Source organism: Medicago truncatula, chromosome 1 (assembly GCF_003473485.1).
Source record: "Medicago truncatula cultivar Jemalong A17 chromosome 1, MtrunA17r5.0-ANR, whole genome shotgun sequence".
In the NCBI taxonomy this organism is placed as follows: Eukaryota; Viridiplantae; Streptophyta; class Magnoliopsida; order Fabales; family Fabaceae; genus Medicago; species Medicago truncatula.
In genome coordinates, this window is record NC_053042.1 from 16390685 (window position 1) to 16405944 (window position 15260).

Below are 15260 nucleotides of genomic sequence, written 5' to 3' on the forward strand. Positions count from 1 at the left end.
TTTTCATCAAATATTTCATGCCTCTAATTTTCGTTTACTTTCAACTTTAACGAACAATCAACAAATTATTTCACTTTTTTTCCTTTAATCTTCATTTCTTTTAATTTTTTTAAAAAAATAAAAATTTGTATCTAACTTTTAAAAAATTAGAAATTAATCCCTTTAAAGTTTCAAAATTAAATTTGAAAGTTTCGCCTCAATTATTCAAAATTAAATTTGCAAACTTCACCCCAATTTTTCATTTTTGAAATTTGTCTCTCAACTTTTAGAAATTTCATAAAAATTTCATTATTTTATAAAAAATATTTAAAAATAAAGAGAAATTAATATTTTTGGGTGAATTTCATTATTCAACTTAAATGTGACACACAAGGTACATTCTCTCTGTTGGAAACCCCGCCCCGGGCGTGAGGAGGTGTGTTGGTAATCCCACCTTAATTGTGATCTTCCCCTAGTTGCCTTATGTTGGCTTGTCTTCGAAGGGGTGGATTTAGTCCCACATCTGTTAGATAAGAAGCTTGATTAGAGTTTATAAATATGAGACACTCATCACCTTACAAGCCGGTTTTATGCACTCAACATATTAAAACATAAAAAAAATTACTTTTTAACTTCATTAAGAAATTACTATATTTGATATGTAAAATAGACAACCACATCAATTATGTTTTTTTAAAAGAACATAGTTATTCAATAAATCTAAAAATAAAATGTTTTTTTTTTAAGTACTAAAAAATAAAATAGAATAGTTTTTATAATTACGACCGAAAAAAGAATGAAAATTTACATTGGACACTCCGTGGGGTCCTAATACCAATAACCGAAACTTGTTATGACAAAAGAGTCAAAAAGATGTGCACGAGTGTTGTGTTTGGAAGTTGAAACTGTCTATAGGCAGCAAACTGAACAACGTGTTTGTATTATGTGGTAGTAAAAGATAAGCTGCTAAGAAGCCATGGCCGGTGTCTGCTCTTTCTTCTCTACCACTTCCTCTGACGTTGTTGCCATTTCACATTCTCTTACACCATCACTGTCTCTCAACAACACTACACTTTCAACAACAAGTAAAAGAAGATGCATTCTGAGGAGGACGAGAACTGTGAGGCCTCTTGTTTGTGCAGCCATCAACAATCCATTACAATACCGGAAACTTGGTGACTCTGACCTTAATATCAGTGAAATCACTCTTGGTACTGTAAGTTTACTTCTTCTCACATTATGTATTTTCCTCTTTTTATTCTTTTTCTTTTTGTTTGTTTACAAATGTTGTTATTTTGTCATCTTTGTTGAGAGTCTCACGTATTGAGTCTAACTTAGTGCATGTTTTGTTCTGCGGTGACAATAATTGATTTTGACTGAATTGATTTTGACTAACTGTGAGTTCAAAGTAAAGTGGTTTGTGTTTAGATGCATTTATGCAAAAATACTTTTTACTATAAATTTGTGTGTGAATATCAATTCTAGAATAAAAAACTTGAAATCCTAGTTTCAACTATAATCAATTCTGGAGGCAAAATTAATTAATTCTCTTAGAAATGGTGGTTGGACCTAACACAACCCCACAATACCAGCTTGTGAGGTGAGGATTGCCCCCACTTATAAACACATTGTCAGGCTATCTCCTATCCGATGTAGGACTCTTAACAAATTCTATACAAAAGCAACCAAACATGTTGGAATCAATTCTACATTGGGCCCTTTAGAAGTAGAACAAAACATAGTATCAACCTTAAAAAAACCCGGCCTGTATAACCCAGGGATTGGCCTAGTGGTGAAGACTTGGACCTAGGAGTATGCTCCTCTTTAGGTGTCGAGTCTGAATCCTCCAGGTACCAACAATTCCTGTGTTGGGCGAGTTCATATAGAGTTTTACTCTGACTTCAATTGGGCCTCGCTAGTGCATGATAGGATTGGTCCTCCGATTAATCAGTTCTTGGATCGTATATCAAATTTTCAAAAAAATAGATGGCTTGTAAGGTGAGAATTGTCCCCACTTATAAACTTATGTTCAGGTCAATCTCATTCAATGTAGGGCTTTAACAATCTTGATTTAAGAAAAAAATTAATGTTATTAAGGGTAAAATTATATTAATGTATTGGTTATTGCTATATTATTATTGTTGTTTTTCTTGTTATTACTATTGATCACTATGATGATTTGAGTATTGTGGCATGTTGTTGATTGATTGGTGCAATGTTTCAGATGACCTTTGGGGAGCAAAACACAGAAAAAGAATCTCATGACATACTCAATTATGCATTTGAGAATGGCATTAATGCTCTTGATACTGCTGAGGCAGTAAGTTCTTGAAATCTAGACTAGATCTGCATTTCCTTCATTCCATCTCATTTTTACACTTGTACAATAACGCTTTATGAAATTCAAGTATTTCGATTGGTTTATCATGTATAAAAAAATTATAATTTTGTGATTAGATGTAATGCTTATTTTGTTTTTAAGTCCAACAAGTTTATTAGTCTGTTTCACAATTCTACTTTTGTTTTGCTAAACCAAGTTATCCCTGCACACAACTTTTGCAATCTACTTCATTTTTATCTTGTGCTGCGACCGTGTGTTTTACATGCCATATTGGATTAACTAGTGAAATTTATGTGTCTGATCAAATTGCTGCTGTTTTGCACTTTGCAGTACCCGATTCCAATGAAGAAAGAGACACAAGGAAAAACTGATCTCTATATAGCTAGCTGGCTGAAATCTCAATCTCGTGACAAGGTATTAATTGTTCAGGAGTTTGGCACATTTTGCTACATATAACGAGCTAACCCTGAAGCTAGATTGAGATTTGGATTTCAGTTATTTTGGAAAGTTTTTCACTGACAGCACACTTTGTTGAGCTAACAGTTTGAAACTATTTGTCTACCCTCTTTGTGCATAGATTATCATAGCAACAAAAGTTTGTGGTTATTCTGAGAGATCGAGTTACTTACGCGACAATGCAGACATTTTGCGGGTTGATGCGGCAAATATCAAAGAAAGTGTGGAGAAAAGTCTTAAGCGTCTTGGGACTGATTATATTGATTTGTTGCAAATTCATTGGTGAGTTTACAGTATGTAAGCATTGGTGGTGTATCTGACTTAAATATGGTTTTAAAACTTTAGCCAAGCATACATTGTTAAAAAAATATGATTTTATTGTTTTAGGTATCTTAAGTTAGAGATGATGAACCAGAAAGCTAAACTAGTTTTTTAACTATTATAGGCCAGATCGCTACGTTGCACTATTTGGTGAATATTCTTATGATCCTTCAAAATGGAGGCCTAGTGTGCCATTTGTTGAACAGTTGCAAGCTTTTCAAGAACTTATCAATGAAGGAAAGGTGACTGATTCATAACATGCTTCATCTTTACTATATTCCTAAAGCAGTTTTGATAAAAAAAAATAAAAAATTGTTTCGACTTAGAGAAGCTGAGCAGTGAGCAGTACTTTTTATTTGTTATATATTTGCTCGAACTGAAATCATGTGATATTTACTTTTAAGTGGTAACCTTCAATCTGTACTAATAACTACATATAAGATCATTTTACAACATTTTGTTATCCATTTTATTATGTTATGTTGCAAATCTTATACGTCCTTGTGATTCATAAGTCTGTGAATAAAGATCAGCTATCATATGCCACACATCAATTAGCATAAACTCACGACCTTCTAGTACATGTGTATGCGATTCAGTTTCTTTGTATTTTTGCATGCATCAGGTACGTTACCTAGGTGTTTCAAATGAGACTTCATATGGAGTGATGGAATTCGTCCATGCTGCTAAAGTTGAGGGACTTCCAAAGATTGTCAGTATCCAAAACAGCTATAGCTTGCTCGTAAGAAGTCGTTTTGAAGGTAAGTACAATTCTGACGTGGATCAGATCTCATTCATTTATCACTTAATTTTGTATTGCTGGATGTAAAGCTGCAGCTCGCTTTGTCCTTATAGTATATGATTTGTGTTGAATCGAAATGCTACTTTTCGATGAAAAATGCAATGCACCATAAGTTTAAAAAGTAATACATTATTGAACCTAGAGAGTCCAAAATAAAAAGGCTTTCTTGTAGATCTTCGAGTACTTGGTCTCTCTTGTTAACGGTTACACTATGCTGTATCAATGAAGACTTGTTAAACAAATGATTACAGATAACATGGTTTAGTTTTTTAGTAAATATGTTGCCAGAGGTCAAATTTCTTTCTCACAAGGGTTCTCATAATGAGCAATTTTTAGGCATACTTGTCTCCTGCTTTTGGGGAAGTTTCATACGCAATTTGGTCCTTAAACTTCAAAAACGTCCAACGTGATCCGTAAACTTTTAGTTTATGGTTTAGTTCTTTTCATTTAATATTCTGTCAAATGTTAACAGGATTGTTTTTTTCTGTAAGGTACATGTTCAGAGTGCAGTTGAACCCTAACTTGGAGGGGGAGGGGGTAAATTCAACTTTTTCCATTAGGAAATTTGCAAAAATATTCGCATGATTTGAGTGTGACGAATTTCTGTCGGTGTTTGATAAAGAGTTTCTGCAATACGCTCTTTACTACAAAGTATTGTCAAATAGCAGCTGTAGTGGCTTTATAGCTCCATAGTGCTGTAGAATTGACCTGACCGCTATTTTCTGTGATTGACTATGTTACTGTTATAAAGATCAAAGTGCACCATGACCCTAAGTTAGAGGGTGTAAAGTGTAATTTTCCCATTTTAAGCTTCTTCAAGTTCTTAGTTAGTTTAATGTTTTTGCAGTTGATCTTGTGGAGGTTTGTCATCCAAAGAATTGTAACATTGGCTTGCTGTCCTATTCCCCACTAGGCGGCGGAACACTCTCAGGAAAATATATAGATATAAATTCTAAAGCTGCAAAAAGTGGAAGATTGAACCTCTTCCCTGGCTACATGGAAAGATATAACCAATCGATTTCACGGGTACATAATACTTCTAGTTCTTGTATTTAAAGTTTTGACCGTTTTTTTCAAAACCGAATTAGACATCGTACCAGCATGACTTCTGGGTCAGGTTAAGTGACTTTAAACCACTCGGACAAAACCACAATTGAACTGCTCAAATAACTGAACCATCCAGTTCAGTTTTTATAACATTGGTTCAGACTATACTCTAAACCACGGTTAACAAGATAACCAATTAATAACTTTCTTCTATTTTTTCATGTTTTTATTTCAGGAAGCAACTATTAAGTATATTGAGTTGGCCGAGAAACATGGTCTAACTCCTGTCCAGCTCGCGCTTGGATTTGTGAGAGATCGTCCATTCATGACGAGTTCAATTATCGGTGCAACTTCTGTGGACCAACTAAAAGAAGACATAGATGCTTTTACAACAACCGAACGACCTTTGCCAGCAGAAGTCATGACAGGAATTGAAGCTATCTTCAAGAGATACAAAGATCCTAGCATCCTTTAAAGACTATACCTTTGAATTTTTCGGGATATTCTTATATTAGTTCCATGGATAGATACATATTGAATCGATACATGAATACTAGGGTTTATAAAACTGTCTGCATTACTTATGAAAACGTTACGCGGCCTTACAAACTTGGTATTGTATAACCTATGTTCAGTTATTGTCAATGATCACATGCATTTATACAAATAACATCACTATTTATTTGATGACAAAACAATATGTGAGAATAGTTGCTTTGACATTGAATAAAAATATATTGTAGTTCCAATTTCTTTCAAATTTTGGAATGACTCGTTTCTGCAAATATGGAACAACCTTGCTCATTTGAATTCATGATTATTTATGAGAATTATTCATGATTATTTGGAGTCTCTGCAAATGACCATTATAGAAACATTTTATAGTTTGGTTAGAAACAATCTAACCACATTTTTAATCGATGTAAGTAATGTTTATTGGGAGTGGTTATGATGCATAAGGATTTCCTTATGCACCATGCATAATTACTTCATACACCCCAACCCATTTTGTATAACATTTGCATGGAGCATTTTACATGATAAGTAAGTGAAAACCATTTTAAATATCTATTGGTAAAGTATATGAATTAATAAGCTTTGCAATAGAACTAGTAATAATATTTTGAAGAAATTAAACTATTCTAATTAAGAAAAATGTAGTAGCATGCAATTTAGTTTTTAAAGCTAAAACCATTAATTTTCAAGTGCCAACAAGCAAATTCATATTCCTAATTGCAATTACTAAATACAAAGTGCCCTTGAGCAGGCAGGTCGGCATGCATGTTTCTCTTGTTTTTTGGTCCAACTAGGTAGTGTGGTTGTATTTTCATGTTCTTTAGTCACTAAGAATAGCTTCTTAGGCTGTCCTAAAATCATTAAATGTTAATTTTTTTTGCCAAATTGGTTGTTTTATTTGGCTATACTACAGCTTGTAATCTCAGATAATATCCTAGTAGTACAAATCCTAAATGCTTTATAATAATGTAGGACGAAGATTTTGTACTGCTCGGATAACAAGGCTCATGCTTTCGCTCTACAAAGGAGTGACTTGTGAACACTTCAAAAAGATGAATGGGTGTCATGCTTCGTGATAAATGCCTTGGTCAATTGCTTGAACTGGAATCAACCAAATGAAAAAAATAACAAGACTGGTTACACCATTCATCAATTAGGTATGCATTACATTCCATGAATGTTAAAAGTTTACATACTGTTTAGGTCTTTTTGGAATTGATTTTACTCATTTTATATAAACAGGTTGATATGGAAAGAGTTTTGAAAATTTCTACAGATTGATTGTTTGACTTATATGGTGTTGATTATTTTACTGATGAAATAGATCATGACGCCAGCACTAATTGGGAATCCGGGTAGTCATTATGTATGCTTTGTTGTGAATCTCAAGAGTCAAAAATTACAATTCATGAACAACTTGATCGGAGAGACATTGCACATGAAGAATGGCGAAGCAACTATGTACAAAAAGATGTTTGATGTATGGCTGAAGGAGGTGGAAGCATTTGTGACAGAATTGCATAAGAAAAGAAAAATCAAAATGTCTTTCCAATTTAACACATTTAAGTGGGAAACACCAAGGGTGCCTACTCAAACTGATAAAGGCAGCTGTGGAGTCTTTTGCATGAAGTTTCTTGCTGAATGGGATGGTGACAATACCCAAATGGAATCTTTCAAAAATTGGTCCAAAATGAGATAGCATGGGAAGAATGGCAAGATTGAAAAAATTGTGGATTTGAGAATTGGAATATGTTCCACAATATTAAGCGACTCAAGCAATTGCAAAAGAAACTATATGGAGAAGGCAGCAACTTCATACTATGAAGAAATGCTTCAAAAGCTAGCATATCAAACATGATATGTAACCTCCGATTAAGGACTGGATTAGTTTTAATGTTTTTTTTATTGAGTTTGTATAAAGATGTTGATGAATTTCTATAAATGTTCTTAAATCAATTAAATTTCTAGATGTTATTTCGAGTTTATGATTTCAGTTAATGATCTTTCTAATGAAGTCAAAGTTGATTCATGAAGTTCTTTGCAATCTTATATATCTCCTCTTTTGTTCTCTATGATGTCTGAATTTTGATGAATTGAAACAAACTTAGAGGTATGGATTACTGAAACCAAGATAATTGTGTAATGGCTTTAAATAATGATTAAGATGTTATACACTCAAAGCTTAATGGTTATTTCAGACATCATATAGCACAAAAGAGGAGTTATACAAGATTGCAAAGAACTTCATGAATCAACTTTGACTTCATTAGAAAGATCATTAACTGAAAATCATAAACTCGAAATAACATCTAGAAATTTAATTGATTCAAGAACATATCCAGAAATTCATCATAAACTTGATACAAATTCAGAAATTCATCAACATCTTTATACAAACTCAATAAAAAAAACATTAAAACTAATCCAGTCCTTAATCGGAGGTTACATATCATGTTGGATGTGCTAGCTTTTGAAGCATTTCTTCATAGTATGAAGTTGCTGCCTTCTCCATATAGTTTCTTTTGCAATTGCTTGAGTCGATTAATATTGTGGAAGCGATTCCAATTCTCAAATCCACAATTTTTTCAATCTTGCCATTCTTCCCATGCTTTCTCATTTTGGACCAATTTTTGAAAGATTCCATTTGGGTATTGTCACCCTCCCATTCAGCAAGAAACTTCATGCAAAAGACTCCACAATTGTCTTTATCAGTTTGAGTAGGCACCCTTGGTGTTTCTCACTTAAATGTGCTAAATTGGAAAGACATTGTGATTTTTCTTTTCTTATATAATTCTGTCACAAATGCTTCCACCTCCTTCAGCCATACATCAAACATCTTTTTGTGCAATGTCTCTCCGATCAAGCTGTTCATGAATTGTAATTTTTGGCTTTTGAGATTCACAACAAAGCATACATAATGACTACCCGGATTCCCAATTAGTGCTGGCGTCATGATCTATTTCATCAGTAAAATAATCAACACCATATAAGTCAAACAATCAATCTGTAGAAATTTTCAAAACTATATTGAACTGAGTCTTACATATTCTAGACTTGTAGGGTCAATAGCCTTCCAATCCATGTATTTGAACTTTTTCAGTCTCTCGATGAATCTTTTGCATGCAATTGGTTTCGTTATATATAAGGCATCACGTCTTTCCATGTCAACCTGTTTAAATAAAATGAGTGAAATCAATTCCAAAAAGACCTAAACAATATGTAAACTTTTAACATTCATGGAATGTAATGCATACATAATTGAAGAATGGTGTAACCAGTCTTGTTATTTTTTCATTTGGTTGATTCCAGTTCAAGCAATTGACCCAGACATTTATCACGAAGCATGACACCCATTCATCTTGTTAAAGTGTCCACAAGTCACTCCTCTCTGTCCTACATTATTATAAAGCATTTAGGATTTGTACTACTAGGATATTATCTGAGATTACAAACTGTAGTATAGCCAAATAAAACAACTAATTTGGCAGAAAAAATTAACATTTAATGATTTTAGGACAGCCTAAGAAGCTATTCTTAGTGACTAAAGAACATGTAATCATGAAAATACAACCACACTACCTAGTTGGACCAAAATACAAGAGAAACATGCATGCCGACCTGCCTGCTCAAGGGCACTTTGTATTTAGTAATTGCAACTAGGAATATGAATTTGCTTGTTGGCACTTGAAAATTAATGGTTTCAGCTTTAAAAACTAAATTGCATGCTACTACATTTTTCTTAATTAGAATAGTTTAATTTCTTCAAAATATTATCAAAGCATTTTCACTTACTTATTCATCTGATCTATGTGCGATAATTTTTTTTGAAGAAATTACATTAGAAGCAACAATGAGACCATTATATAGCTCAACTCTTTGGATGTCAATACACAAAATTTCATAACCAAACACAGAAATTCAACAACAAAAGAAAAACCAAACTCATACTATAATTCACAAATGTATTTTTGAACATACAATCAATAATAGTGTTGTTACATTATCGGATCTACCATTTGATACAAAATGGTTCAATTAGTCCACAAAGCATCCATATAGAAAAACACTTGAATTTAGTGTTGATAAGATAAAAAGCAAAAATTTTTAAAAAAAGATGAAAACTATATTTCTAATACATACATGTATGTATCTATTTTATTTTATTTTATTTTTATATAAAAAAAAAAAAAAGAAACAAACCCATTATGGTCCAAATCTAAAGAAACCATGGTTCAACCATTTCGGATTAAGCATAAATGTCAAGTGTGATATAACCTGTGATTTAACACACAAATCGGGGCGTTGACCCACTACATAGAATGTCTTTGAAATTGCATAACTATATTGATCTTAGATGAAATTTTTTTAAGAAAAAATTGCAATGAGGTTACTCACAATTAGTATCACCGTTAAGACAAAGACCTTTCAAAAGTGTATTGAAGGTTACCACATCAGGCTGATGATATCCCACCTTCCGAATCTTGTTGAACAGAGAATAGGCAAAATTCATGGTAGAAAGTTCTGAACTTTTCCTGTCCATATGATGTGAAAGGGAACTAACAACTGAGTAGTGGTTTTTGGTATTACTCATTTGTAGGAAGATGTTGAGTGAGTGAACAGTGTCAGAATGGTAGGGTTTTGAGAGTTGCAACGAGAAAGGTGAGTGCTGTGTGTGACGGCATCTTAACCTAGATGTCTTATAAGCTCATAAACTGAACAAAAATGATTATGGATCACAACGAAATATAGCTTGTGTAGAAGATAATTGCTCATTAAACCCCCACATTGCTACTAAATTATACCCCCACATTGCTACTAAGCCTCTCAGTTTTCTTCCTAGTACGTGCAAATTAGTTTTTTTTGTTTGTTTGTAAAATTACACAATTCGACTATTAATTTAATTTCATGTAATATTTTCATCATTCATCTTTTTTTTTTTTTAAGTTAATTCATTATGTTATAAAATATCAACATTTTTATCCTTTTTTATTAAAAGAATTGAAAACTCAACAAATTTATAAATAAACTCATATTTTCGTTATATAAACCTAGCAATCCAGATTTTATTGAAAAAATCTCAAACTAAAAAACTCACAAGTCCATTTTTGTACATAACCTTAATCATTTTCTTTCAACACATAGAAAAAAATCAACCAAAACCAAAAAATAATCATAACCAAATTTACACTTGATGCCCAAAACAAAAAAAAACGAAGAGGAAATGATGGAAAAAAGATGATGTTTTTATGTTGTTAGAATGTTAGGTTGATTGATGACAGAGAAAATGAAGAAAATGAAGTTTTGATGATTTTTTTTACATTTTTTTATGAAGTTGTGAGTTTTGTGATGGGTTTTTTTGTTTTTAATTAATTGTATAGATTTTTCAGTTTTTTTTAATAAAAAATCATAAACTTGACGACCGACATATGGCTGCTTTAGACAAAGAATGAGAAACTATGTTTGCTTGACGTCGAATAAACTTAACGTCAAAGTTGTAATTTGAAGCTAAAATTCTTCTAATACTAGTACTAGAAACAATGGAACTAAAGTCTGAAATGCCTGCATTTCTCGAGTGAATTGCATCAACCAAAATCTGAGTCACAATCAAAGAAAATGTTGTTATATCCCAAACTAAGGACCCAATTCATAGCATTACATAGTCCCGTGGGCTCACCATGAACAGATAGCTTCGGATTAAACTGTCCTGGCAGTGCCACGGATACAGCAGCCATTACTTGTCATGTTTATAGACCGATGAAAACTTGCATCAACATTACACTTTAATACTCCTGGATCAGGCCTACAGCAATGCAATCTGTTGTTGTTTGCTGCTTCGGAACTGACTCTACCTCTGCATCTGTGCAGAATTCCAATCAGCCCACTGTCGCTGCCCCTTAGAGCCAACTTGAATAGTTTCAAACAAAGAAAAAGCTTATGAACAATGAAATATGTTAAATTGAAACCACGTGGTTTAAATGATGGTAGTTAAAGCTGGACGTCGATCAGAGATCAGGTATGCACTTATCTTTAAAAACTTAGTTCTCAAGTTGGTATCAGACCAAAATTCAAGTGCCTTCTGCGGCAAACATGATTTTGTAAGAACAAGAAGACAGAGAAATCTCCATTGGCAATAAAATAGGACCTAAAACAGAAATTCTAAAAAATAAAAATAAAATAGGACCTCAAGTATTTTTTTCACTTTCATACTTTGAAAGATCAACATTGGCAGTCTTAGATACTCTCTTATTTCAAAGGATGTTACTATAACAAGTTATGAATGAGAAATTGTAGACCATTGTATGGGAATTCGGAAATGGAACATGGTACACTTGCATTCATTAATGAAAACGAAATTTATAAAACTCACCAGAACAATGTCCGTACCAAAAGCACATGCAATGTTAATCTTTAAGCCAAGATAAGAATCATCTATGCCTTTAATAATAATGCAGCTGCATGTGTTGCTCTTGATGGCTTGTGTGAGACCGCTGAAACAATCGAGTGTAGGTGCTATGGCACTACCATCAAAATATGACAGGCAGATGTACTGCAATACTTGTGATTGTTCAGCGCTTTCTGTTTCTCTTGTGCTGATTGCCCCATCACATGCGTGAATAATATTAATGACATTGCTAAAACTATTCGTGGTTCACCGATCTCAGTATAACTTTATTCAGAGCATAAAACTCTAGACCTAAAGTTGATGAGAAATTTTCAGATTCATTACGCCAGCTTAAGCATCTTGAAATTCTTGATCTCAGTAACAATACCTCTACCAATCCTTTCAAGTATTCATATGTCTTGCATCCCAAAGGTGATGAATTATAGGACAAAGACAACCTGCCGTAATAAGTTGTTAGGAGCTAAATTTCCTCCTGTAACATCCATGCAATCTACTATTTGCATTTTGATCTAGTCAAGAAACCATGTGTCTAGAAAGTTACCAAAAGTCGAAGCATGGAATTGTTAGAATCCGATGAAAGTAAGCATACCTCTCTGATCTATGTGACATTAGACATAAAGGTAAGACTTATAAGACTACTAGAAAACCAAATACACAACATAGAAGCTTGAAATATGAGCATTAAGAAATTATCTTAGATACATAATAAAATCTGATCAATGTTATTGCAAGTCAACCCTTGGATGTACATTAAGAAATTACATTAGGTAAATGTCAGACAGCAACAATGAGGCCATTACAAAGCTCAAATTTTTGGATGTCAATACACAAAATTTCATAACCAAAAACAGAAAATCAACAACAAAAGAAACCTAATTTGATATGGAACTAAGATGTTTCATTTTTTATACCTTTCAAAAAGAAAATATTTGACGAAGACATGTCTGAAACTAGTTTTTCTCATACTTCTTAAAAAGAGCACAATTAATTGTCTCAAAAGTAACATATTTAGGAGTCAAATTTATAAATAAACTCCAGTGAGGGAATGAGTTAGGTGCTTAACCAATAAATGATAATAATTCACAATAAACAAAACAAGATCTGAGAATCACAAAGATAGAGATTTATGAAAGAATTGCCAAAGAAAAGGCCTAAATGAGCCAGACGAGAAATATCAGAAACCTTAACACATTTTTCACTCAGAGGATGCAAACAAAATATGCTTATGATTTGAACTCAAACAGGACTACAAGAAAATTGCAGTAAACTGAATAAAATAAATCTACTAACTATAAGAAATAATGAATTACAGAGTAAAGACAATCATGTCATTATTTGAAACGCCAAAAACGACCACTGCATGATAAATTCTTTTAAAGTTGATATAGCAGATCAAGAATACAATGGGAAGAAAGAGGGTTATTACTTCAAGACTTGAAAAATCATAGTGACCCTACTACATTATACATCTTTAATGTGAGTAACTATCAAAAGAAAAAGACACTAGATGGCAGCCATTCAAATCTAAAACAACATGTACTCCCTCCGTTTCAAAATATAAGCAAAATTTACTTTTTAGATTCATTCATTTAATGATGTATGTGGTACATATTATGAACCATATACATCATTAAATGAATGAACCTAAAAAGTGAATTTTGCTTATATTTTGAAACGGAGGGAGTATCTGTAAAGCATTAAATAGACCTATAGCAAACATTGGAAGAAGAGTTTTCTCTGCTTAATCATTCTCACCTGTTTCAAAAATGGAAGCAAATCGTTCATATCTTCCATTTTTGACAGCAAGTAAAATGCTTCTTCAAATAAACCCTCTTTACAAAGCACCCCATTGATCATAGTCATATACTTCACGACATCTTTAATCAAAAGTTCTCAAAAAACTTATTTAAGTCTTACACCTTTGACAAACCAAGCATATTATGTGTACAAATCCGGTTGAATGCCTTGGTCTTTAATTTTGCACAAAGTATGTAATAAAGAATTGTAAACGATGACAATAGTTTGTTGACCTCCATTATGCATCTTACCAACAAGCTTCCACGCATAACAGATTTTCTCTCATTTGCACAAGTCATCTATAATATTGTTGTACGTTATTATTGCATAAAGAATCAAATTTTTGGAATACATTTCTTCAAAGACATTCACGATTTCATCCACTATTTTAATCTTACATAATTCATTAATCATGATATCACATCAGCTTCTTTCACCATTTCAAGATGCAAAAACACACTGCACAATATACTATAAACATTTGGGTTGATATTTTTCAAGATCATTTCATTCAACCAAACAACAACTTCTCTCTACTTGACTAAAGCATTGTTAAATTTGTGCATACTCTTCTGCTAGAAAATGCTTTATAATGTGAATTATTTAGTTAATTACACATCTAAAATACTTAACTAATATTTTTCAGCTGCTGAAACTCAACAACCAGCTGCTTTACCTATTAATGCTCCACTTCCCCCCTTCCTACTAGGGGTAGAAGACCTAATGCTAATGGTAATAGGAGAACCTCTCCTGTTTGGTTACATTTTAACCCTTTATCCAATGAACCAGAACCTGTAGCAGCTTGTAAACATTGCCATAAACGATATCACTGTCATTCTAAAGCACATGGGACATCCAGCATGTTAGCACACACTAAAATTTGTCTTCAAAAACCCTCTAACATGTTAAAATACCCTAGGCAATCAAACCTTGTAAGTGGAAAGGGTGGTTTGCTAGTTGCTGCAAACCAAAGGTACAATGCAATAGAGTGTAGGAAAGCTATAACAAAGTTTGTCATCCTTGATGAACATGCCTTTAGGGTTGTAGAAGGTGAGGGATTTAAGCAACTTTGTAAACAATTGCAACCTCTTATGACCCCCCCCCCCCCCCCCCCCCCCCCCCCCCCCCAAGGAGGACAGTTGTTAGAGATTGTTTCCAACTTTTTCTAGATGAAAAATTGAAACTTAAGGCATTTTTTAAGTCTGATTGTAGAAGTGTAGCCTTAACTACAAACTGCTAGTCTTCCGTTCAAAACTTTAGTTTCATAACCATCACTGCACACTTCATTGATAGGTGTTGGAACTACCAAAAGAGAATCATTAGTTTCGCCCTAATACCAAATCACAAAGGACTAACCATTGGCAAGAAGGTTGAGGAGGTTTTGAAAGAGTGGGGTATAAGGAATGTGTCCACGATCACCGTGGACAACGCTTCCTCTAATGATGTAACTGTTGGTTATTTGAAAAAAAGACTTAAGATCAAGAATGGGTTGTTGGGTGAAGGGGATCACTTCCATATGAGGTGTGTTGCCCATATATTGAACTTAGTAGTCATGGACGGGTTGAAAGATCAAGATATGTCTATTGCTAGCATCCGCA

The 15260-nt window shown here is 33.2% G+C and overlaps 2 protein-coding genes across 11 annotated transcripts; one reads left to right on the plus strand and one right to left on the minus strand.

Annotated features, from left to right (window-relative positions):
• The first annotated feature begins 860 nt into the window (after positions 1-860).
• LOC11424945 (protein tas) lies at positions 861-5695 on the plus strand. The gene is made up of 8 exons (XM_003589955.4): positions 861-1195; positions 2204-2299; positions 2651-2734; positions 2898-3058; positions 3222-3339; positions 3723-3858; positions 4747-4925; positions 5182-5695. The coding sequence occupies exons 1-8, from the start codon at positions 956-958 to the stop codon at positions 5419-5421; spliced, it is 1254 nt and encodes a 417-aa protein (XP_003590003.1). The 5' UTR covers positions 861-955; the 3' UTR covers positions 5422-5695.
• Positions 5696-6117: 422 nt separating this feature from the next.
• Positions 6118-10162, minus strand: LOC25483004 (uncharacterized). 10 transcript variants are annotated; one of them, XR_003007925.2, is made up of 5 exons: positions 9858-10162; positions 8717-8855; positions 8506-8631; positions 6659-6732; positions 6118-6563 (listed from the first exon to the last, which is right to left on the minus strand). XR_003007925.2 is itself a non-coding variant. In XM_024772909.2 (3 exons), exons 1-3 carry the CDS (start codon positions 10051-10053, stop codon positions 6507-6509), a joined length of 327 nt encoding a protein of 108 aa, XP_024628677.1. In that variant the 5' UTR covers positions 10054-10162; the 3' UTR covers positions 6118-6506. The 10 variants fall into 10 exon arrangements, 2 of the variants coding, with proteins under 2 accessions (XP_024628677.1, XP_024628613.1); XR_003007923.2 differs by lacking the exon at positions 6659-6732 and having other exon boundaries at positions 9858-10160; XR_003007924.2 differs by lacking the exon at positions 6118-6563 and having other exon boundaries at positions 6579-6732; positions 9858-10161.
• Between the last annotated feature and the right edge of the window lie 5098 nt (positions 10163-15260).

What these genes read in the sequence shown, in the direction of transcription:
- LOC11424945 (XM_003589955.4), top strand. Translation starts at nt 956, where the DNA reads ATGGCCGGTGTCTGCTCTTTCTTCTCTACCACTTCCTCTGACGTTGTT. An exon ending in AATCTCAATCTCGTGACAAG is followed by an intron (nt 2,735 to 2,897) that starts GTATTAATTGTT and finishes CTTTGTGCATAG; the next exon opens with ATTATCATAGCAACAAAAGT. An exon ending in ATAACCAATCGATTTCACGG is followed by an intron (nt 4,926 to 5,181) that starts GTACATAATACT and finishes TTTTTATTTCAG; the next exon opens with GAAGCAACTATTAAGTATAT.
- LOC25483004 (XM_024772845.2), bottom strand. Translation starts at nt 10,053, where the DNA reads ATGAGTAATACCAAAAACCACTACTCAGTTGTTAGTTCCCTTTCACAT. An exon ending in GATATCATCAGCCTGATGTG is followed by an intron (nt 8,632 to 9,909) that starts GTAACCTTCAAT and finishes TTATTTAAACAG; the next exon opens with GTTGACATGGAAAGACGTGA. An exon ending in ACCCTACAAGTCTAGAATAT is followed by an intron (nt 8,419 to 8,505) that starts GTAAGACTCAGT and finishes CTGATGAAATAG; the next exon opens with ATCATGACGCCAGCACTAAT.